This window comes from Panthera pardus, unplaced genomic scaffold (genome assembly GCF_024362965.1).
Source record: "Panthera pardus isolate Hobbes unplaced genomic scaffold, ASM2436296v1 HiC_scaffold_9, whole genome shotgun sequence".
Lineage (NCBI taxonomy): Eukaryota > Metazoa > Chordata > Mammalia > Carnivora > Felidae > Panthera > Panthera pardus.
In genome coordinates this window covers 913,079-937,358 of record NW_026527024.1, presented here as the reverse complement: position 1 = coordinate 937,358, position 24,280 = coordinate 913,079, and the positions used below count along the sequence as shown (strand labels likewise).

The 24,280-nt window shown below is 52.3% G+C and overlaps 1 protein-coding gene across 2 annotated transcripts; it reads right to left on the bottom strand.

Annotated features, from left to right (window-relative positions):
• Positions 1–669: 669 nt before the first annotated feature.
• Positions 670–22,043, bottom strand: ZNF783 (zinc finger protein 783). Of its 2 annotated transcripts, XM_019453131.2 has the most exons (8): positions 21,560–22,043; positions 20,930–21,115; positions 14,409–14,810; positions 14,195–14,321; positions 13,902–14,030; positions 6,780–6,908; positions 5,640–5,732; positions 670–3,844 (listed from the first exon to the last, which is right to left on the bottom strand). In XM_019453131.2, exons 2-8 carry the CDS (start codon positions 20,933–20,935, stop codon positions 3,006–3,008), a joined length of 1,725 nt encoding a protein of 574 aa, XP_019308676.2. In that variant the 5' UTR covers positions 20,936–21,115; positions 21,560–22,043; the 3' UTR covers positions 670–3,005. The 2 variants fall into 2 exon arrangements, with proteins under 2 accessions (XP_019308676.2, XP_019308675.2); XM_019453130.2 differs by lacking the exons at positions 20,930–21,115; positions 21,560–22,043 and adding an exon at positions 18,114–18,314.
• Between the last annotated feature and the right edge of the window lie 2,237 nt (positions 22,044–24,280).

Below are 24,280 nucleotides of genomic sequence, written 5' to 3'. Positions count from 1 at the left end.
GCCCTGGAGGGTGTCTCCTGTGAGGACGTTCACGGTCCAACCGCCCAACACCCTGACCCACAGAGCTGGTCCACCAAACACCAGGGCTGGCTGGAACCTCGGAAATCTTGTGGCTACGTCCGTAGACTAGTAAACTGGGGCCAAGAAAGGAGAGGGTACTTCATCCTCGACTTCAGACACCTCCCCTTGGCCGCTGCGGCCTCAAGCGTCCCGGTCGTCATCCCTCCCCTCAGGCTGAGTCTCCCCAATTCCAGGACATCCTCCGAGAGGGCCGTCCTTACCGGCCCCGGCCCCCCTACCACGGGCACGCGCGGAGACCTTGCGGCCCAGGGCGGCGGCGTCGCGGCGGCCCTGGCAGGCGGCGCCACTAGCCCCGTACGGGACCCGCCCCGCGGCCCAGAGCCCGCTCTTCATTGGCCAGCCCAGGAAGCTCCGCCCCCGGCCCGCGCGGGCGGCTAGTCCCCGCGGGCTGGGAGCCGGTCCCCCACTGGCTGGCCCAGGAGGCCCCGCCCCCCGCGGCGGAAGCCCCGTCTACGCGGGTACCGGGGTCTCGTGCGCGAATGCAGGCCCAGGCTCGGCCCTTCGGGAGCTGCTCGCCAGTCGGGCGGACAGACTGCGCCGTAGGGCCGATTCCCGGAAAGCTGTAAGCAGGTCATGCGCACGCACTCATTGAGTCCAACATATTTATTGAGCACCGATGAAGCCAAAGGGCCGCCACCGTCACAGTTCTGAAGGGCCTTTAAGCGCCAGGACCCCACCCTTCCTTGTTTACAAAGGAGGAAGCCGAGACCCAGAGCTAGGAGTGAGTCTAAGAGCCAAACCAAGTGCTAGTCTCCAGGACTCTGGAGCACCCCTCTGCTGCCGCACCACGCAGCATCCGTGGATTCATTTGGTGTAAAGAATGCTCCTTGAACACCGATTGGGTGCCAGGCAAACTCCCAAGGCCTTAGCTTTGGAAGAAGGGGGAGCCTGTGCCCTGCGATCACCCCGGGTTCGCGCGACCACTGGAGTCCCAGTATTTACACAGGGCATTTAGCATTAGAAAGGCCTAGGAACTCGGAGCCTTGAGGCATCCCCAGGAAACACCGGAGACCAGCTCTGAGCGCTAAGGGGCAGGCTCAGAGCAGCTACCTTTACACCACATCCTGTCAGAGCCCAGTCCTGACTGGTGAGGCCCCTGGAGAGAGGGTTGGGGAGGTCAGAGCAGAGAAGCAAGAATGCACAGTAGGGAAGGGTGGCACCCCTTCTCCCAAAGCCCAGGGGAATGTGGCTGAGCTCGCACAGACTTGTTTACTCATCCTTGCCCCAAAGGTTATGGCAATGTTCCCATCTGCCCCCAGCTCCGTTCATGATTTTGGGAACGGCGTGAGGGCAGAGGGGGCCACAAGAAGTGGCCCAGCCAGGGACCCAGGCACCGGGAAGCAGGCCTGAATGCCGGCCATTTCACACAGTGCCAGAAAAATAAGACAACAGTCAAAACAGCTAAGGACCCATTACTCCAGTTTGAAAATCACCCAAACCAAGAGCTAGTCTCTAGGTAGCACCCACGGTGGTGTTACTTAAGAGGCACAAGATGCTAGCTGCCCTCGATGTTTCCAGGAGGGCTGACGCTGTTCCAACTTCCACGGCTTGAACCTCCTTGCTTGAACCTCCTTGCTGTTGTAAGAATTTGTTCCGATGAAATACAAAGGGCTCCTAGGGGATGTAGCCGATGGGAATGTCTCACCTCACACTCTGCACCCAAAGGACCTTCCACTCACTCCAGAAAATAAAGGTCCTTTCTGAGGGATTCTGGCGGGGGGGGGGGGCTGGAATGGGACAGAGAGGGGGCCCTGAACTTGCAGGATCAAACCACACTCCCCATTTGCCCCACTGCCTCTAAATCTTTTATGACCCTGAAAACCCTAAGGTGAGGTAGGATGCGCTGGGGTCATTACCCCCTTTGACAAGTGAGGAACCTGAAATGGAAGTGGTTAAGAAAAATTCACCCAGCTCTGGCCTTTCTCTGCTACCGGCCCCAAGTTCTTGGAAACAGATCCCTCTTTTAAGGTGGCAAGTCAGGCCCGGCAGCCCAGAAGTCCAGGCTGACTGGCCAGCCTCACCCACACCAGGATCTTCCTGGCAGGGAAGAGCCTCCTATGGCTGGGTCTGCATCCCTCCCCTCAAAGCACCCACCCCCCTCCCAGCAAGGAGCGTGCATACCCGTTAACACTGAGACCTTGGAGGAGGCGTCATCCACTTTCGACTTGTTTCCCGCTCTCAACTAATAACCAAAATCAATCATGGACGTTGGAATACGGGGACTCACATACCTGGGAAGGCACCTGGTCTCCAGGGCAGCAGCCAAGGAATCCCTGTCAACACCCTGGCTGATGTGGAGAGCCCCCCTGCTGTCCCCACACGCAAGGTGGCAGGAGAATTCCTGCCCCTGGGGGCTCCTGGTCCCCTTTGCAACCACACACAATACTTACAAAAGCATCAGAAAAGCTCCACAAGGAGGGGGGTTGGGGAAGGTTTCAAATAACAAAAGTAGGAAATTCAAATTTCCAGTGCCCACCCTTCAAACTGTCCACTCTGCTGTGACCTCTGTGTACAATAACAAAACTGCAGGCCCTCGGTGTCTCCGTCGCTCCCTACCTGCAAGGGCCACTGTCTCCAGTCCCCCCGCCCGCCTCCCGTACCTGCCAAAGGCTCTCACCGAAACTGGGCATCCTCTAAACCTTCGAGGGTCCTTTCTAAGTCAGGAATGTAGAAAAGGCAGCAAAGAATGACAAACTTAGGAAACTTAGGAAATTCAGGCATCTGGCCACACACAGACGGTCACCAAAAAGGCCGCCGCTTCCCATCTGAATGAAAAACGAAAACAAACAAAAAACCTCTCCAAAGCTTCCCAGAATGAGGAACCGGCGTCAGGCACCAGGGGAAAGGCCTGAAGGCGGACAGAAGTCCCGCTGGGGGTGCCCAGGAGAGCAGAGGGCCCCCCCACCCCCAGGGCTCCTGCCGGGTCAGCCCTCCTCAGCGTGGCTGGGCCTGGGCCGGGGTGGACTCCCCACGACGGCAGAGGGAGCGGGAAAGTGCGGGCCCGCCTGGCCCCGGGCGTGAGTCTGCATGTGGACAGACAGGTGGTGGTTGCGGTTGAAGGCCCGGCCACACTGAGGGCACTGGTAGGGCCGCTCGCCGGTGTGGATGCGCTGGTGGCGGAAGAGGTCGGACGGCCGGCGGAAGGCCTTGCCGCAGTAGGGACAGGTGGGCCAGCCCTGACTGTCGCCCGTGTGCAGGCGCTGGTGCAGCAGCAGGCTCTTCCGCTGCTGGAAGAAGCGCAGGCACTCGCTGCAGTGATATACCTTGGTGGCCGCCGGCCTCCGTCCCATGAACGGACGGCCTGCCAGCGAGCGGCGTGCTCCGGGATCGTCGGGGAGCCAGCGGATGACGGGGCCCGGCACCACCACCTCCCCCGGCTCCAGTGTGGAGTGGTCCTCCCCCCAGCCGGTGGGCGAGCTCCCAGGGGCCTCCCGGTGCTCCTCTTCCACGTGGCTCCGCTGGTGAATGGTCAGGTTGATCTTCAGGCGGAAACTCTGCCCGCAGTCGGGGCAGGGGAAGGTCCGCTCGCGGCGTCGAGGGAGGATGCGGGGTGGCTCCCCGGCGGCCCCTCCGGCCCGCGGGTCCCCCGCCCGCACCCGCGGCACCCCGGAGGCATGAAGCCGCCCAGGGCCCCCAGTCCTGCTCCTGGGCCTTTTGGGCATTCGACACACGGTCTGGCTCCGGGACTCCCCCAGGAAGAGCTGCTCAGGCGTCATCTCGTCCTCAGACTGTGCTTCTGTCTTGATGACCACACCACCACCACCTGGACAGAGGAATCTCCACTGATTTCAAGTGGGCCACACTGGCCCCCACCCAGGCCACTCGACCCGGTGCTGGCCTCCAGGCACATCTCTGGCCACATCTGCACCCATCCTGCACCTACTTGCACAGAGTCCTTTCTCCTCCACGAGCTCACAGCACAGATCAGGGACTCTGTTCGCTTGGCCCTAGCAAGCAGGCATTGCCTCCTAACATCATCCAGTCTGTTTACTGTCACGTAGCCCAGAGGCTCCGATGGCCCATCCTGGGAGGCCAAGCTAAGGACATCAGGAGAGAGGAGACAGAGCCGCAAAACCAGGACCCGGGAGGTCAGACGGAATGAAAGACGATAGGTAGGTGGGGGCAGGGGAGACTGTGGACCCCGAGATACATTGGCCATGCAGGGTCCCCAAGAGTTCTGACAACTTTAGTTCCCGTCTACGAAGGACAGTGAACCCTGGGGCAGCCAGACTAAGTAAGAAGCCTCAGGCCTGAAAGTGGTGGATGTCGTAGCCACACCCTGAGCTACTCATCGACATAACAAATCTACACTGAGCAACCGCCACCTGCCTGCCGCCATGCTCTCCAGTGACAGGCAGGAGGCGCGAGGACCTGGGCTTCCTGGCTGGGCCTCAGTGTGGGTCACCCTGGACTCTGAGGCGGGACTGAGGCATAGGAACTGCCAGAACAGAGGAGAGAAGGGAGACCTGAAGCAGCACAGCGGTCGCAGCAACAGCCCTCAGGGGTCCCTGATGCTGGGAAGGAAGGTTCCGGCCACAAGCCCTGCTGCATTCTTCCCAATCCTTTACCTGCCGCTCCCTTCTGAGCTTCTCTGGAATCAGCCCCAACTACTGGCTTCTCTGACCTCCCCCAGCGCCCCGGAGCTCAGCTGAGGCTCCAAAGCTGACAGCGAACCTTACCCTGGGCCCTTTAAGACGAAACCTTTAGCCCTTTCTGAGAAACGTCCAAGGTCTAGGACAAGAGGGATTTCTATTCTTGCTGAAGCATGAACTGAAACCACACCCCGGCAGGCTGCAGTGAACCCTTAACTGCAGAACGTCCTGATGTCAGGACCTTGCAGCTCCCTGCCTGATGCAGCTTCCTGGTGACCCGCACAGATAATTCCTGACAGAACTTTATTTCTGTACTAGAAATGGCCCAACTGTGGGTCTCAGGCCCTATTCCCTGTGAAGGCCAAGGGTCCCAGATCTCTTGGTTTGAAGCCCATCCCCAGCTTGGACTCCCACCATGCCACCACCCCGAGGTGGGCCCAAATCTCACTTCTGCTCCCACCAAAGCAGGTACCAGGGTGGAACCAGGTGAGAACCGGATCGCTTTCTATTAGGGCAGAAAACCACCCCAAAGCCAGAATGGGCAACAATTGCTCTCTTTTTTCCTGCTCATCAGGTCGTAAGCCTGGTTTTACGGACTCGAGGCCAGGGAACGAAATTTAAGTCACAGGCCACCACATACAAACCGGGAGACATTGGAAGCTGTGAGCCTGGACCACTTCCCAGGGCTGCTGGGAGGCCGTTCTGTCGCCAGACTGCAGACCGGGTGCACACAGCTTGTTTTCAAGCAGCACCTTTCCACCAGGTCACATGTAATGGGGGGAAACCAGGACCTACGTGGTCTGGGTTGCCAGAGCCCCAGGGCACCAGTACCCGGGGATGAGGAAGGGACCCCTCAGGAGGAAGCCCCTCACCAGGTCCCACTTCGCCACCTCCCACCCCACTCCCAAGGGCCCCCAAGATCCTCCGAGGCTCTGCTGTGGCCACGGGGCCTCTCCCTTCACTCACCTGGCCCCCTGCTGGGCAGGCTGTCCCTGGGAGGGGAGGCTGGAGATTCCCCACCTGAAGATTCTTCCTCCTGTTTAACCGACACTGGTGGACCTGTGAGAGAGAGTCCGTGAGGGCCTTTCCCAACAGCGGGCCCTTGATGGACAGCACAGGTATCTCTAAGCAGCCCCCAGACATGTTCGAACGCCTGCCAGGAAGAGGGGGCTCCAGGGCTCTGTCCGGAGGACTGCCCGATCCACCGGAGGACTGCCCACGGCACGGCCTCTGCGTCAGAGGTGAGAGGAGGGCCGAGAAGGCCATGCCCCCGGTTCCCGTCTGGGTCAGTGCTGACAACTCCCTGTCACCCAGAGGGTGTGGGGAGGCCCCTGGAGCACAGTGCCAGGTCTGCAGGGGAACAAGGACAGTGAGAAGGTCCTCCCTCTCCTTACACACTGGCCGGGAAGGAGGGACTCGGGAGAGGGAGGGAGGGTCACCTCCAACCTCAGCGAGCTCATATTCACTGGGGGAGGGTCACAGAAATGACTGGAGAGAAGGCGACCTAGCCCGGAAGAGTCAGGCCCCTGGAGGAGGAGGAGGAACGGGGGCGGGAGCTGGCAAAGAGCAGTCTGGAGGCAGAGAACAAGGCTCTGGTATGCCACACGTTATGCTACATGCCTTCTGCGTGATACTCCATTTCTGGGAATGGATGGACAGAAATGTCCTTCAAACATAAGCAGGCAGAGATCACTGCAAGGGGGGACGGAAGGCACAGAGCCCCTCACGGGCTCCAGAAAGAGGACATCTACGGAGGAATGCCCATGCCAGGGCTGTTCCAGGCATATGACGCAGGTTGCCCAGTTCGTGTGCCCCGTGTGCGAAGCCTGAGGAGGCCCAGCACCTGCCCTCGTGTGCCCTTCCCCTCAGCCCAGCCAGGCCTTAGGGACCCACGCCTTTGCTCAGACCATCTTCTGCTGAAAATGCCCTCGGTTCCCAGCCAAAATCTACTCTTCCTCTAAGGCCTGCCTCAGGGGTCCCCTTTCCAGGCAGCCCGGTCCCCGCCACCCCTCCCAGCCGCCAGCTTTAGCACCCGTTCTCAGCACCGCCTGTCTGGGGCCGCCGTAGAGGTGCCGTCCGCACCGCTGCCCGGCGGCCCTCTCTCACCAGCGATGGTTCCGTCCAGGCTTCCCCTTGCTTCTGGGTCTTGCTCGTGCCTGGGGGCCCGCCCTTCTTTTGGCTCATCCTGGGCAGGGCTGACGGGGCTGAGGATGTGCTCTGGATGTGGAGGGAGGCCTGGAGAATGCAAATCAGGGATGCTAAGGACAACACAGGGATCCCCCAGGTGGCAGGAGCCTCTGAGGAACGGCTACACGCAGTCACTGGACCGGGGGGCGTCGGGTCAAACCCAGGTTATGATCATGCAGTGGGCTCCACTGACCATTAGTGGCTAAAAGAGAAGGAAAAGGGACAGCACAGTAACTCGTGCAATAGTCCCAGACAGGTCACGACACATCAGGGCCAACGATCTGGCTTTTGGGGACTCCCAGCTCAGAACGGTACTACAGTGGCTCCCAATCACAAGTCCTACACCAGGCTGATGTATAAGGATCCCCTTGGAAGCACCCCAAGATTCTCATCACCGTGACTTCTGGGTAGGCCTAGAAAGTATGCATTTTTTAAAAAAGCTTCCGAGGGCAAAAGAGATGAACAAAGAGTTTATGGAATAAGAAATTTAAATGGCCCATGAAAACATAAAAAGATATTCGACCACACTCATAATGAGAGAGGTACCATTAAAAACACACTGTTGTACGGGGCGCCTGGGTGGCTCAGTCGGTTGAGCTTCCAACCTTGGCTCAAGTCACGATCTCATGGTTTGTGAGTTCCAGCCCCGCTGGAACTGTGCTGACAGCTCAGAGCCTGGAGGCTGCTTCAGATTCTGTGTCTCCCTCTACCCCCACTCACGCTGCGGAAAGAGGGGCACTTGGGTGGCTTAGTCAGGTGAGCATATGACTCTGGAATTCGGCTCAAGTCATGATCTCACAGTTCGTGAGTTCAGGCTCCATGTGGGGATCTGCACTGACACCATGGAGCCTGCTTGGGATTCTCTCTTTCCCTCTCTCTGCCCCTCCCAGGCTCACTTGTGCTCTCTCAAAATACATACATACATACAATAAACATTAAAAAAAAACACCGCGTTAAGAAATTAAAGGCATACGTAAATGTAAACATTTCATGTTCCTGGACGGGAAGACTTAATATTATGGCGTCAATACTACCAAACCGATCTATAGATTCAACACAATCTCTATTAAAGCCTCCATGATATTTTTTACAGAAATAGAAAACCCCATCACTTCTCAGCCTTTTGGCTAAGATCAAGTGTAGAAAGAGAAAAACCCACCCTAAAATTCATATGGAGTCTCAAGGGACCCCAAATAGCAACAATAATATTGAGAAGGAAGAACAAAGTTGAAAGACTTCTTGATTTCAAAACTTACTATGCAGCCTAAAGAAACAGAGAACTAAGACATAAACCTTCACATATCTGGTCAAAAGATATTTGAGAAGGGTCCCAAGACCACTCAACGGGGAAAGGACTTTTCAACAAATAGTGCTGGGAAATCGCACATCCACACGCAAAAGAATAAAGTTGGATCCTTACCTAACTCCATATACAAAAATAAACTCAAAATGGATCAAAGACCTAAATATAAGACCTAAAACACAAAACTCTTAGAAGAAAACCTAGGACAAAAGCTTCAGGACATTGGATTTGGCAATGATTTCTTGGACAGGACACCAAACGCACAGGTAACAAAAGAAAAAAAGAGACAAACAAGACTTCCTGAAAACTTTTTAAATATGTGCATCAAAACACACTATTGAGTTAAGAGGCAATCCCCAGAACAGGAGAAAATATTTGCAAGTCACATATCTGACAAGATAGTAATACCCAGAATATGTAGAGAGCTCCTAAAACTCAATAACAGATGGGGCATCTGGGTGGCTCAGTTGGCTGGGCATCCGACTTCGGCTCAGGTCATGATCTCACAGCTTGTGAGTTCAAGCCCCACATCAGGCTCTCTGCCGTCAGCATAGAGCCCGCTTGGGATCCTCTGTCCCCTCTCTCTGTGCCCCTCACCAACTGGTGTTCTCTCTCTCTCTCTCTCAAAATAAATGAATAAACTTAAAAAAAAACTTTAAAAAAATCTCAATAACAGAAAAACAAACAACCTGACTCAAAAATGGGCAAAGGACTTGAATAGGCGTTTCCCCAAAGAAGATATACGAATGGCCAATAGGCACATGAAAAGATGCCTGGAATCGCCCATCATCAGGGAAATGATGGCCACTATCAAAAAGAAACAACAGAAAATAGTAACTGTTGGTAGGAACATGGAAAAACTGGAACCTTGGCACAATGTAGGTAAGTGTATGGTACAGTCACTATGGAAAACAGTGTGAGAGTCCTCAAAAAATTACAAATAGAATTACCATATGATCCAGCAATTCCATTTAGAAGTATACACTGAGGGGCACCTGGGTGGCTCAGTCGGTTAAGTGTCCAGCTTCGGCTCAGGTCTGATCTCACGGTTTGTGGGTTCGAGACCCACGTCGCGCTCTGTGCGGACAGCTCAGAGCCTGGAGCCTGCTTCGGATTCTGTGTCTCCCTCTCTCTCTGACCCTTTCCCGCTCACATTTTGTGTGTCTCTCTCAAAAATAAACATTAAAAAAAATTTCTTTTAGAAGTATACACCGAAAAGAACTGAAGGCAGAGTCTCTAAGAGGTATTTGTACGTGCACGATCGTAGCAGTGTTATTCGCAATAGCTAGAACATGGAAACAACCCAAGTGTCCATCAACGGGATGAATGGCTAAGCAAAATGTGGTACACACATACAACAGAATGTTATTTAGACTTATAAAGGAAAGAAATTCTGACACAGGCTAAAACATGGGTGAACCTTACGGACATCATGCTAAGTGAAATAAGCCAGTCACAAGAAAACAAATGCGGTATGATTCCACTGATACGAGCGACTCGGAGTAGACAAAATCATAGAGACAGAAAGTAGAACGCTGGCTGCCAGGGACTAGGGGAGGGGGACAGAAGGAGGGAGTACTGTTTAACAGGTATAGTGTTTCAGTTTTACAGTTTACAGTTTTAGAAGGTAAAGAGGGTTCTGGAGATGGGTGGAGGTGACGACTGCGTGCCATTATGAATGTATTTAATACCATCAAACAGCACACCCAAAAAAGGCAACGATGGTAAATTTTATGTTATATGTATTTGACCACAATAAGAAAAAGAGAAAAGAAAACAGAAATGAAATACTGACACACAGTACAACACGGATGAACCTTGAAAACATTATGCTAAGGGGAATAAGCCAGAGTCAAAAGACCGCAGATTCTAAGATTCCTTTTATATGAAATGTCCAGGCAGGGCAAGTGTATCGTCAGAAACATGTGTCGTTGCTCAGAGCTGGGGGAGCTGGGAAAGCGTTGGGGGTGATAGCTGCAGGGTACAGGGTTTGTGTCTGAGGTGATGAAAGTTTTATAAAATTGACTGCCGTGTTTGCTGGTTGCGCGTCTCTATGAATATTCTAGAAACCGATGGACTGGACACTTTAAATGAGTGAGTTGCATGGGGAGTTCATTATATCTAATAAAGCTGTTATTTAAAAAAACAAAAAAAAACTATACTGACATACTTCTTACCTATTAGGTAGACAAAAATTCTACAAGGTTGACCACATTCTCTGCTAGCAGGCCAGTGGGGAAGGAGGCTCTCTTTCACAACACTGAGGGAGATGCAAATGGTAAAGCCCCACGGAGAGGTATTTGGTGGTAACTTCTGGCAAATTTACATATGCCTTTACTTCCCCTGCAGCGCAGTTCCTAGGAATCTATCCCAAAGATACATTGGCAGAAATATGAACTGCCTTAGGCACAACATAGTCCCTTCGGCATGACTTCTATCAGTAAAACACTGGAAATACCCAGAGGTCCGCCAATGGGGACTGGGTAGACGGACTATGGTGTATCACACCACAGAACATTCCACATCCACAAAAGAAAGGAGAAAGATCTCTACCTACACGTGTGAAGCGATGCCCAGGGCAGACTGTGTAAGACAGGGATGTATCTCTGTGTTACTGATCTTTTCAAAAGGAAACACCAGAAGTACCAACAAGAAACTAATACAAATCGTTATCTGTAGGGACATGGAGGGGACAACGATGGAAATAAGACTTCCCTGAATGTATCCTGTTAAACCAATTTGACTTTGCAAACATAACATGCCTTACATACTCAAATGGCTAAATCGAAAAGTAAAAAGAGCCATTTCTAAAAATCTAAAAATAAATAGAAGCAAATGAACTTAACTGTATATCAAGTTGATGTCATACCACATAGAGAAAATAATTATTTCAAGGGACCTTAAAAGGCATTATTTTGTCTGTAGGTCCCGAATGGAATGCATTCAGAAGACCAAAAGAGCTATACAAAAAAAAAAAAAAAAAAAAAAAAAAAAAAAAAAAAAAAAAAATCTCAGGCTTTAATCAAAAGTGTAATTGTTTAACATTCCCATGTAAAAGAAAAGTGACACACAAGTATAAGATCAAAGAACATTAAATTTGAGTTAGAAATATCACTATGAACTCATGATTTTTTTTCTTTACAAAAATAGCCATTTTCTCAAAAAAAAAAAAAAAAAACCCACATATTTTCTGAAAAGGTTTAGAAGTAATACCAAAAATTAGCCACTACTGGCACTGATACTGTGGTCTCCAAATATCATTCATCACTGAAAGGAATTAAAACTCCATGGAGAAATTTGTATTCCAGGTCTGGGGTAGGAAATGATTCTAGAACATCTTGAATCTGAAAAGCCACTGAAGTCACACCAAAATGACCTACAACCCAACGTAAGGGGGCTGCCGTGAGCTAAAGATGGGACAATTTAAGCACAAAAAATAATGACTGCGAAGGATTGGCACATATAACATATTCAACAGTCTATGAAGTCACAATAACAACAGCAACAACGACAATGATAATAATAACGTAAAAAGCTCAAGTATTGGTCACCTTTGCAGGTTTCTAAGGCAATAGCTCTTCATTCTGAAAAATGACGAAGGAAAAGAATTCAGCATCTCTCCTGCCTGTTCTGTACAGACTGCATTTCCGGGGAACTAAAAGAGTTGATTCAGGAAATTACTCTTTACAAAAGAATTTCAGCTATTCGGTGCATAAGGAGGACAGGATTTCACCATTTTGCAACCCCTAATGGAATAACAAATCCGGGCAATCATGTTCAGTGACTACTGATGTCATCAGGTGAGCTGGTGACGGGGAGCTTTGGAAGAGCAGGGGAAGGAAAGCACTGGAAAGCCAGGCGAGGGGAGCCTCTGTGCCTCCTGACGGGCAGCGTGGAGCGCACAGCATCACCTCTGAAGTAATCCTGCCCGTAAGAGTCTGCCGGAATCCAAACAGGCCTCCCGATCTACCAGTTTATAGGAAATGCAAAAAAACGGAAGAACAATAAATGACACCAAATCCAGAATATGGGAAATAGTGGCATTTAAAAAGGTAAATGACGTGGCGCACCTGGGTGGCTCAGTCGGTTAAGTGTTAAGTGCTCGACTCTTTTTTTTTTTTTTTTTTTTAATGTTTATTTCTTTATGAGAAGAGAGTGCAGGAACAGGGGGAGGCTCGAACTCACAAACTGCAAGATCATGACCTGAGCCGAAGGTGGAAGCTTAACCGACTGTGCCACCCAGGTGGCCCAGTGAAGCGCCCCCGACTCTTGATTTCGGCTCAGGTCATGATTTCACAGTTCGGGGGGTTGAGCCCCGCGTCGGGCACTGTGCTGACAGAGCCTGCGTGGGATTCTCTCTCCTCTCTCTGCCCCTTCCAGGCTCTCATGCACACGCGCTCTCACTCTCAAAATAAATAACTTTAAAAAAAACACAAAACTATTCAAAAGATAAATGACATTAGAAGGTCAAACAAATAAATGACGTTAAAGAGGGAGAGGTGGGGCCGGTCCATCAACTGAAGAGCGGGAGGAACAGAATGTGTAATATACACCCGCCCAGCTGGGCCCAGGGACAGTGCAGAGGTGGGTGAGCCTGGAAAACTAGCTCAGTGTAAGCAGGCAGACACAGAAGGTCACACCCAGCAGGATTCCATTGACAAGAAACGTCTAGAAGAGGCAAATCTACAGAGATGGAAAGCAGGTCAGCAGCCTGGCCTCGGGCTGGGGAGCAAGCAGAGGGAACCGCTAACAACTACAGGTTCGGCTCTGGCGGACAAGAAAGTTCTAAAAACAGACGGCGGTGATGGTCACAACCGTGAATGCAGCAGAAACACGGACTGCGTCGTATACGAATGGTTTGGCAAGTTAGCTATCTCAGTAAAGCTGCTAAATGGCGGAGGAGGAGGTGTTCCCAGGCTGTTTTACGAATTTTTTTATAAACCGAATACAACACGTGGACTTTGGTGGACTAGAAATAGAACCCGATACCTATAGGAAATATTTTGGAGACAATCGGGGAAATCACAACACGGACTTGGGAGGAGATCCTAATCTGCTGGGTGTGAGACAGTGGTATTTTGGTGTTTATGTTCAGAGAAAGGAAAGAAAGAGACGGATGGAGCCAAGGTGGCAAACTATCGATCTTTGCTGAATGTGCTTGACCGTCATTCGGGGGGTGCGCTTGCCCTTCTCTCGACTTTACTTTCTTCATTTTATTAAAAACAAAAACAAACAAACAAACAAAAACAACCCTCCCAGAAGATTCTGACCTGCTAGAACCACGGTCCTACAGCGCGCCAGCTGGCCAGCTAGGGTCCCGCCCTGGCCGCCCCCCCGAGACGGCCGTCGCCACAAAGGGAAGCCGGTGCACCACGGGCCTCGCAGCCACCGCTTAGGTCGGGGAGCAGAGGTGGGAGGCCCGTGATGCACCGGTGCCAGGAGGGTCACTGTCAGGAATAAGGCCCCACTGACACGATGCGCAGCACACGTGCGCTTTACTTTACGTCTGCCACGCAGTCCTCACAATAACCAACCACTGCCGGCCCCTGTGGCTCTAAGGCGAAAGCCCTCCCCTCCCCCCCAACAGCCTGTGACCAGGCCGGCCTAGGACAGAGCGGGCCCCGCTTTGGGTAAAGGGGCCTGTGCTCCCTTCCTGGCCTCACAGCACATCTGGAAAGCCCGTCCGGAGAGCAGGGCTCCAATTCGGTGTGCCCACCCCCCACCTCGCCCCCACTCACCAGGGCTTGGCCTCCTGGGACGTGCTGCCTCTCTCTTACTCCCCTCCTCATGACCCCACAGGCTTTCAGGACAAGGCTCCTCTCCCCTCTCCATCTGGGTTAGGATGTCCGGTTTGGAGATAGCATAATCTGCGCACAGAATGGAAGGAGAGCTGGGTCAAGACTGGACACCCGCCACCCGGCTGCCTACAGAGATGGAGAGGCACGGAGCAGAACAGAAGTCAAAGCGAAGACAGAGACTGCCCTGCCGGAGGCCAATCTGTGAACACAGATCCCCACCTACGCAGCCTTACCCAGGGACACCAGCATCTCGTAGTTGCCCCGCATCACGTGCTTGTAGAGCTCCTTCTGCCACTCGTCCAGCTTGCCCCACTCCGGCTCGGAAAAATACACGGCCACGTCATCAAAGGTCACGGGCACCTGGAACCACAAGCACCACGTGCGCTCACCCACACGCTTACGGGCACGGCCCCGCGCGCTGTCCCACCCCCGGTGCCCGAGGGATACCTTGGGGACCTCCCCCTTGCTGCCCGGGGGCAGCCGCAGGATCCAGAAGTTTCTGTTTCTCAGCAGGTTCTCCATGTTCTCCAGCCGCCTCTGCAGCAGCCCGTACTCCTGCAGCAGGGTCCCCAGCACGGCCCACTTGCCCTCCAGCTGGTTCCCGAACTCCGCGGCCGTCTTCTCGCAGTCCGCCAGCTTCTTCTCGGCCGTCCCCGCCCGCCCCTCCAAGGTCAGCAAGCGGGCCAAGCAGGAGTCCACTTTCTTCTCCAAGGCCTGGATGGCGGCCACCACCGTCCACAGTGTGATCTCCGTGGAGTACAGGTAGGAGTTCTTCTCAGCAGCTGGCTGGGGTGACAGAGAAGGTGTCGAAGGGCTTTCGTCCCCTGTTTGCTTGTCCCTCTCTGGAGCCTGTCCACACGAGAAAGGGGAGATGGTGTCACAACGACACGATCAGGGGCGCCTGGGTGGCTCAGTTGGTTGAGTGTCTAACTCTTGATTTCAGCTCAGGTCATGATCTCACAGTTCAGGGGATCCAGCCCCACATAGGGCTCTGCACTGACAGTGAGGCCCCTGCTTAGGATTCTCTCTCCCTCTCTCTCCCTCTGCCCTTCGCTCTGCACCTACAGGTGCACACATTTTCTCCCGCAAAATATATAAACATTAAAAAAATATATACAATCCAATGCCTCACAGTAACACTTGCCCTGATAAAGCCCCGTCTGGGATCCTGAGGGCCAGCCAGGCAGCAGTGTGGGATGGGAGGCAGGGACATCAGTTAGGACATCAGTTAGTGTAGCCTCAGGGACACGAAACACCGGCTGGACCAAGGTGTTAGCAAGTGGGAAACAGGAGGAAAAACATGGCCAAAGGCATGGGTCTCAGGTGACTTCCACCTTGGGTCTTAGTCTCCTCTACAAATGAAGGCACAGGCTTTAAAGCACAGAGGACATGAGGTTTGCAGTGAGAGAGCCTGGGTGCAACTGGCAACTCCGCCCACTGACGTTGGGCAAGGTGTTGACACATCTTTCAACGTCACTTCCGCATCTAGACAATGGAACAATAATAGTGCTCAGGTGGTAGGGTGCTGAGAATTAATGACACAATCTTTGTTGAAAGCACTTAGCACCGCATCATATACGCAATACGTGCATGCATGCGTGTGCCGCCCTATGTTGATTCAGCCAAGATGATAATGATCAGGATGCTGACAATGATAATGGTTCTGGGCTCAGGGACACAGCATGAAACAGTTCTCATGGGCTTTTTTTCTCCCCCTCTGTCATTTCATCATCCTTCAACACCCTGGGAAAGAGCTTCTTTTTATTTATTTAGAAATTTGTTTTTAATGTTTCTTTATTCTTGAGAGACAGAGACAGGGCACGAGTGGGGGAGGGGCAGAGAGAGGGAGACGCAGAATCCGAAGCAGGCTCCAGGCTCCGAACTGTCAGCACAGAGCCCGACGCAGGGCTCGAAATCCCAGACCGCGAGATCATGACCCGCGCCGGAGCTGGACGCTCAGCCACCCAGGCGCCCCGGTGTGGAATCCACTTCCTTTCTGTGCGCAGATTACGTTATCTCTAAACCGGACATCCTAACCCAGATGGAGAGGGGACAGGAGCCTTGTCCTGAAAGCCTGTGGCGCCTCAGCTCAGCGCCTGGTGCACAAGCCTTTCCGGAGCACGTGCAATGGCCTGGCCCCGGTACACGGTGCTAAAAGCCTTGTTGGAAGGATGAACTGACCTCTTACTCCCCCAGCTCACTCCTCCTTCACGGCCAAACCACCATCAAGTCCTATCCGTTTGACTTCCAAACTTAAACCCATCCTCTTTGCTCCCTCCCTCTCCCCTGCCATCACCCGGTCCACCCAGACAGCTGCTGCAATGCTAATTTTCCCTTCTCCTCCATACACTTTCCACAGAGTAGTCAGTAAGCATTAAAAAACAGGCTAGACCATTTTAGCCCCCTGCTCGAAACTCTTCAACAGCTTCCCAGCGTACTTAGAACAGAATCTAAGCTTCTCAGACCTCAGCCTGCCCCCCGACCTCACTTATTTACTACACTCCGGCCACCCCGGCCTCCCTGGATTCCTGGGACACATAACCCTCCTCCATGTCGGCTTTGGCTCTCCCTGCACCTCTCCGCGTCTGGCTTCCTCTCATCTTTAAGGCTCCAGCTCAAAGCCCCATGGAGACCTTCGCCGACTAACACATCTAAAATACGCCACGGTGGGTTCCTTCTTTCACAGCACTAATAACCCGTGATGATTCTACGCATCTATCTGTGTTATGGTCTGTTTCCCCCAGAACATGAGTTCCCGAGAGTGTGTTTGTGATTCCCAGTTGTATTTCCGGCTTCTAAAAGAGCGCCTCTCTCACCGCGGATGCTCAATTTAATACCTAGTGAATGAATGAAGGACTACACAATGAAACAACATTAATTAACAGTTACCGAACACCTGTCGTTGCAAAGGTGCAAGGTGGGAATGCAGAAAAAATGATGTGGCTCTTCCTTCGCCGGGAGAAAAATTCCGTACAGAAACCGTCATGATAAACGACAGTATATGATGGGCTAACAAGAGTTGGGGGCAACTCTGTCCTGTTTGGGCAGTTTCTGGGGAATCTCAGGAACTGTATGATGGCAGAGGGAAAGGAGGGAGTGGGTAGGAATGGCCAGAAAAAGTTCTGAGGCAGTGGCCCTGGGCTGGGTGGGAGCTGGTGCTGTCACCAGTGTAGTCACAAAAATGCTTTGGGGGGGGGGGGGGCGCGGGGTGGGGGTTGGTAACCACAGTACTCGCACCCTCATTCTCTCTCCCCTGCACTCGGGGAACCCTAAGGGAAGCACACACCAAACTCATTAAAGAAGAGGGAGAGGAAGTTTCTCTTGTAAAAGGATCCACAAAAATCAAAGTTTCAAAAAGTTCACTGAGATGCGTTAATAGAAGCTATTTATTGAGCTCTGTTTGCAAGTGGTTTTCTGGTGCGTCAAAAATAGCCAAAGGATTCTTTTCTCCGAATTGGGCATACTGCACATTATCGGCCAATATTCTAAAAGAATACAAGTAATCTAATCCAACATGCTAATCGTAGGAAAAAAAAAAAAATCTACCTACAATTCCTCTCCTGAGCAGCATTCAACACCTGTCTCTCAGGTAAAAGTAGAACACTGGGTACCTTCGAGGGGGCGTAATTCCAAAGTCCCGGCCGCGGCCTCGACTAGGTGAGTGACCTTGGGCGGGTCCCTTCCCTCAGACTCTGTGGCTGTCAGAACCACATGGTGCTGGGGGCTGGCGACCCTGTCCTCCGTGCGCGCCCCCGGGAAGACAATGGACGGGGGAGGGGTTGGGGGGGGGAACAGCCACTCTGTTCTAATGTGAGGCCTGTCATCTGAGGTGTTACTGGGTAGCCCGGCCTGTCCCCCGCCGTCGGGCCTCCCGGCCGGCGCCCGCCGCCCCGCCTGCCCGTTTGGGCCGCCCTGCCGGTCGGCCCGAAAGCCCGGCCCGGACGCCAGACGGGGTCGGCGGGGCGGACCGAGCGGGCGCGGGCGCGGGCGCGGGCGCAGGCCCGGACGGAGGCGGCGGGCCAGGAGGCCGCGCGGCGGGCCAGGAGGCCACGCCGCGGGGCCGCCCCACGCCGGCCGGGCCGAGACCCTCGCGGGCCCTCGCGGCGGCGGCGGCCCCGGCCCGTCTGGGCGTCTGCGCGCCTGGGCGCTTACCCGGGCGGGCGCCGCTTCGGCCATGGCTGCTCGCGTCCCTCTCTCGGCGGCTCTCCTCGGCCTGGCCTGTCGGGCCTGGCGCAGCGCGCAGGCGGCGGCGGAGGCGGAGCGAAGCCGCCCAGCCTCGGAGCTCCTGCCGGGCGGCCGCGAGCTGCGTTCGAGCCACGTGCCCCGCCGGCCCTTTAAACAAGAGCTGTGCTCGCGGCCGGGCCCGAGGGTGCGCACAGCGCCCCCTGCAGCCCGAAGGACCGCACGCCCGCGGCCCGCGGCCTTCCGCGCGCCCACCCGGGGGAGGGCGGCCGCCCGCCCTGGCCTGGGCCGCGGGAGTGGACGCGGGCGGCGGACCTGCCGCGGGCCCCTCCAGCCCGGCTTCGGCGGGAGGGGGAGCGACCCGCGGACCCCGTGCAGGAGCAGCTTGGTGGACCCAGCCCTGGCCCCTAACCCCTCTAGGACGCTGGGGCCCCAGCGTCCCTCTTGGGAGAATCGGATCAGGTTACTAACGAAACAAGCTTTCAGGACACTAAGAAAGTGTGGGAGTTTCCCTTTGTGTGGGGGAGGAAGGGCCGTCCTCAGCGGGGAATCTGAAGTGTATGCAGATTTACCATTTTAACACTTCTAATGGACCCAAAGTGACTATTAGTTTGGGTATACACGTTTTGCCTAGCGGTGGGGTAGGGTGGGACAGATAACTACTTGTTTAGTTTTCCAGAGCAAATAGAAGGCCCTCAGGAAAAAATTATTTCATTTAAAAGAAAGAAAAGAAAAGAAAAGAAAAGAAAAGAAAAGAAAAGAAAAGAAAAGAAAAGAAAAGAAAAGAAAAGAAAGGCAAAAAGCTCTCCCTCCCTTCCCCAACACCCACCCCCCCACCCCCCCGGAATCCTGGGTCTCCTCCTCCTTCCCTGGGGCCTGCTTCCCCAGCAGACACTCCGTCAGTTCAGGCACGCTTTGCAGAGCTCTCTGTGTGCCACACCCAGTCTTCACTTGCCCATCAGCCACCAACTGGGGATCTTCTGTAGCTTTGGCTGCCGACTGGGTGTGCAGCAAGAGTAAATCGAACGCTAATTCAGGCCCTGACACATCTTGAGTAAACCACTCAATCTGGGACCCATTTTCCTCATCTAGTTAACCACTGAATATAAAGTAAAATGTGCTTATGCAGTTAAAGTTTTATTTTCTATCTTTTCTGCATTTCCCATTCATCCTAGTTTCTGTTCAAGTCGGAAAACAGTTCCCACTAGAAATTACTCTGCAGTTTTCTTTCTTTTTTTAGTATTTCCTGTTTTTGGAGGGAGGAAAGAAAATTATTTGCCCATATATTTGATCCAAGCAAAAGTGTGGTCAACTGACCTACAATAAAGAAACTTTCTCCAAGTAAGGTGCACCCCTAGAATTTGGGGCAAGGTTAGGAAGCGTTCTTTTATTTTTATTTTTTTAGGAAGTGTTTTTTTTTAATGTTTATTTTGAGAGAGCACAAGCAGCGGAGGGAGGGAGGGAGGGGGAGAGAGAGAGAGAGAGAGAGAGAGAGAGAGAGAGAGAGAGAATCTGAAGCAGGCTCCAGGCTCCCATCTGTCAGTACAGAACCCAATGGGGGGCTCAAACCGGTAAACTGTGAGATCCTGACCTGAGCCGAAATCAAGAGTCGGACGCTTAATCGACTGAGCAACGCAGGTGCTACAGGAAGTGTCATTTTAATAAAAAAAATCAAGTCAATATATGGCCTCATTTATTGTGGAGATCCTTGTTGAGATAACCCAGCCTAAGAATTTGCAAATGTGTGCTGAAAAACATTAAGAGCATCCTTAGCATCTCATCAGGGGTTGGTCAGACAAATGTATTAAGGATTATAAAGTCCTGGTAGGCTGTGGTCTTATAAAATAAGAATGTCCAATGCAAACAGAAAGAGTCTGGAAGATGAGTTGGAGAAGAAAACATTAGTATTTAACAAGCTCTGTTCAGGGAAGAGTGCTCTAATTTTTGACAGCCGTCTTAGATTCTTAGAAAGTTTCTGTAAGTCTGTGGTAGCCAGCCTTCAGTGTGCATCATGTTCCTCTGGTGCGCTTGTTAAGACACAGACTGCTGGGCACCTGTCTCGGAGTGTCCAAGTCTGAGGCTGGTGGGGGTGGGGGTGACCAGAATCTGGTTTTTTTTTTTTTTTTTTTTTAGCATTTATTTATTTTTGAGACAGAGAGAGACAGAGCATGAACGGGGGAGGGTCAGAGAGAGAGGGAGACACAGAATCTGAAACAGGCTCCAGGCTCTGAGCTGTCAGCACAGAGCCCGACGCGGGGCTCGAACTCATAGACCGCAAGATCATGACCTGAGCCGAAGTCGGCCGCTTAACCGGCTGAGCCACCCAGGCGCCCCCAGAATTTGTTTTTCTAACTAGCTCCCCGGTGATGCTGATTCTACTGATGTGGTGATCATACTGTGAGAACCACTGCCCTGTTTATCAGGTTCCCACAGCTGCCTCCCATTCCCATGCTCGGATTTTATAAATACATTAAACAAAAAACACAAAAACTTTACACCACGATGTGGTTTACTGGGCAGACCAGCCTGGTGTAGCTTTTTTGTATGTATGTATGTATGTATGTATGTATGTATGTATGTATGTATTTACTTACTTATTTATTTAGAGAAAGGAAGAGAGAGAATCCCAAGCAGGCTCCGTGCTGTCAGCATAGAGCCCAACGTGGGGCTCAAACCCATGAACCAGGAGATCATGACCTGAGCTGAAATCAAGAGTCTGACTCTTGATTAACCAACTGAGCCACCCAGGAACCCCCTTGTGCAGCTCTAATAGAAGTTACAATTACCTGCATCCTTAATTATTAATGTTTCTGGTGAGTTTGCTCTTTTTTGGATCAGATCTCCTGGGCCTGAATACCTCTCGGTGAGCTGACAACACCGGATTTCCAAAATGGCGGCGCAGACCCTGGAGGAACAGGGGTGACTCTGCCAAGGTGTAGGTCACTCTGAAACAGTGTATCCTCAGGCCTCTCCTGCAGAAGGTGGTATCGTCAGAGGTTGAGGCCCACCACACCACCACCTAGGGTCACTCAGCGTGGGGTCAAGATACTCGAGTGCGAGCATCCTATCGGCACATTATGAGCCAAGGGATAGGCGCAGCTCGGAAAAAGAATTCCTGTGCCCCCCTCCACACACGCCCTATTTCCAAGCTTGTAACTTAGATTAGGAAATGGGCCCACGCAGAATTATAAAGCATTAGGAAGGGAAGTATTAGCAGAGGGAGACCAGAAGTATAACCACGCCCCCCTTCCCCCCGGGAGCCTAGTGTAGACAATACTGAGCTCCCTATTCCGGGAATACCCATTATACGGAATCGTTCAACAACCGTGGTGAGCATGTAAGTGCAAGACCCTGGTACTCAGAGCTGTAGAGTCTGGTCCCTGTCTTCAAAACGCATCACATCCTGTTGACTCTACCTTAGCGATCTCGTCCAATATCCTTGTCCGTCACTCTCTTCCCATCACAGCTGTACCGTCAGGTCTTCATTGGCTCTTGTTGGCCTCAGAAACCTTCTAACATATCCCCTTACCCCAACCAAAAAAAGAAAGAATACAAAAAAACCCACCCCACCCCACATGATGTAACTCTCATGACATTAATATTCCCAAATCACAGCTAGAATCAGTTCACCATTTTGCTCAAACTCTGAGCTCTCCATTACTAACTCAATAAAATCCAAACTCCTGAGGCTGACTGCAACCTATCTTTCCAACCACATCCCCGACTATTCCTCTTCTCACATCCCACCCTCCAGCCAAATCTTATGAATTGGTGTTTCTTTGTACATGCCCTATAATGTCTCTTTTGCTTATGTTGCTTCACCGAGAATGTCCTTCTTCCCATCCTTTTTTTTTAAGTTTACTTACTTATTTTGATAGAGCAAGCGGGGAAGGGCACAGAGAGAGAGAGAGAGAGAGAGAGAGAGAGAAATTCCAAGCAGGCTCCACACTGTCAGCGCGGAGCCTGACACAGGGCTCGAACTCATGAACTGTGAGAGATGACCTGAGCTGAAACCAAGAGTTGGATGCTCAACCAACTAAGCCACCCAGGCACCCCATCCTTCTTCCCATCCTTAAAGGTCCAGTCCAAAAGTCCCGTCTTATGGCACCTGAGTGGCTCAGTCGGCTAAGTGTCTGACTTTGGCTCAGGTCATGATCTTGTGGTTCGTGAGTTCGAGTCCCACGCTGGGTTCTGTGCTGATAGTGTGGAGCCTGGAGCCTCCTTCAGATTGTCTCCCTCTCTCTCTGCCCCTTCTCCGCTTGCACTCTTGTCTCTCTCTCAAAAACAAACACACATTAAAAAAAAAATTCACCTCTCATAAAGCCTTCCCCAACCCCCACAACTAAATGTAATTGTTCTCTGAATTCTTTTTTAAGTAGGCTTTGCACCCAGTGCAGGGCCCAATTCGGGACCTGAACTCACAACCCGGAGATCAAGCCCTGAGCCAAGACCAAGAATTGGATGCTTAACCGACTTAAGAATTCTCTGAATTCTAACAGACCTTCAGCCTCACTTGGGACATATAATTTTACCTTGTATTAGATTCCCTTAACAGCCTGTAAACCCCAAGAGCAAGATCTCTGTCTGATTTAGCCATCCACATCCTCTGCAGACCTTGCACCCGGAGGCCACTCAGATCCTTGTGAGCGGACACACTCTCAGGTGGAATGGAATCTTGCACCAGTCTGGGAAAGGGTTATGCAAACACGCAGCACAAGGAGGAGACAGATTTTGATAGAATATAAACTCGACTAGGGCAAAGATCTGTTTTGTACACTTAAATATCCCAAGTGTTTAAAAGTGCCTCGGGGCGCCTGGGTGGCTCAGTGGGTTGAGCGTCTGACTTCCAGCTGTTCGTCGGGCTCTGTGCTGACAGCTCGGAGCCTGGAGCCTGCTTCGGATTCTCTGCCTCCCTCTCTCTCTGCCCCTTGTCTGCTCACATCATCTCTCTCTCTGTCTCAAAGATAAACATCAAAAAAAATAATAAATTTAAAAAAATAAATAAAAATAAAAGTGCCTAGATGACAGGTGTGATATATAGATTTGTTGAATAAGAAACACATGAGGGAAGTGTTCACACAAGGGGGCTTATAAACTGAGCAGCGAGGGACGCCTGGGTGGCTCAGTCGGTTGAGCGTCCGACTTCGGCTCAGGTCATGTTCTCCCGGTTCGTGGTTCCAGCCCCACGTCGGGCTCTGTGCTGACCGCTCGGGGCCTGGAGCCTGCTTTGGATTCTGTGTCTCCCTCTCCCTGGCCCTCCCCTGCTCGCACTGTCTCACTCTTTCTCAAAAATAAACATTAAAAAAAAAAAATTTAAACTGAGCAGCGAAAAATAAATAGTATTTGGTTCACAAAGAAGGGAATTCCTGGAAAATGGAAGGCACAGCTTATTCACTAAGTGGCAGGCAGCCCAATGTGGCCGCAGCAAGGATACTTTAGAGAGTGAAAGGGGAAGAAACTCGGAGCAGGTTAGGTTTTGGGCGGCCAAAGTGTAAGTTCTATACTAAAAAGCCGGCTCTTTGTCTTAGAGGAAAGCCCTTCTCCAATTCGTGTGCCAGGACAATGACTCTGGTAGCATAAAGGATGTGGTGAAGGGCAGGAGAGCAGTTCGGCTACCGGACAGTTTAGGTGGGCAACAATCGGGACCCTAATCTGTAGGAAAGGAAGGAGAGAAGATAGGACAGAGGAGAGTCACTAATGTTCGGCATTTAATTCTTCCTTATTGTCGATTTAAAATTTTCTAACCTGATCATCCTTGTCCTTCCGACAGCTCCATTTCCCGTTTCCCTCCCGGCACCTAGCAGAGCCGGCAAAAGGTTGGTATTTTGTATCACACTCAAGAAGGCACCGCAGACACAGATGCAGACACAGACCCGGAGATCTTGTTAAAACCTGCAGACTCGGCTTCGGTGGGTCTGAGTCTGCATTTCTACAAAGCTCCCCGGCCATGCCGATGCCGCTGGTGCAGAACCCACGCTTCGGGTAACAAGGACTCAGAACCCAGCCTGGACCCGAGGTGCTTGGTTACGGTCAACCAGAAGCACCCATGGTCAAGTGTATGGGCTCTGAGGCAAGATGGCCTGGGTTGCCAGCAACCTCCGCCGGTCACTTCATCTCGCAGAATGCGAGATGTGAAA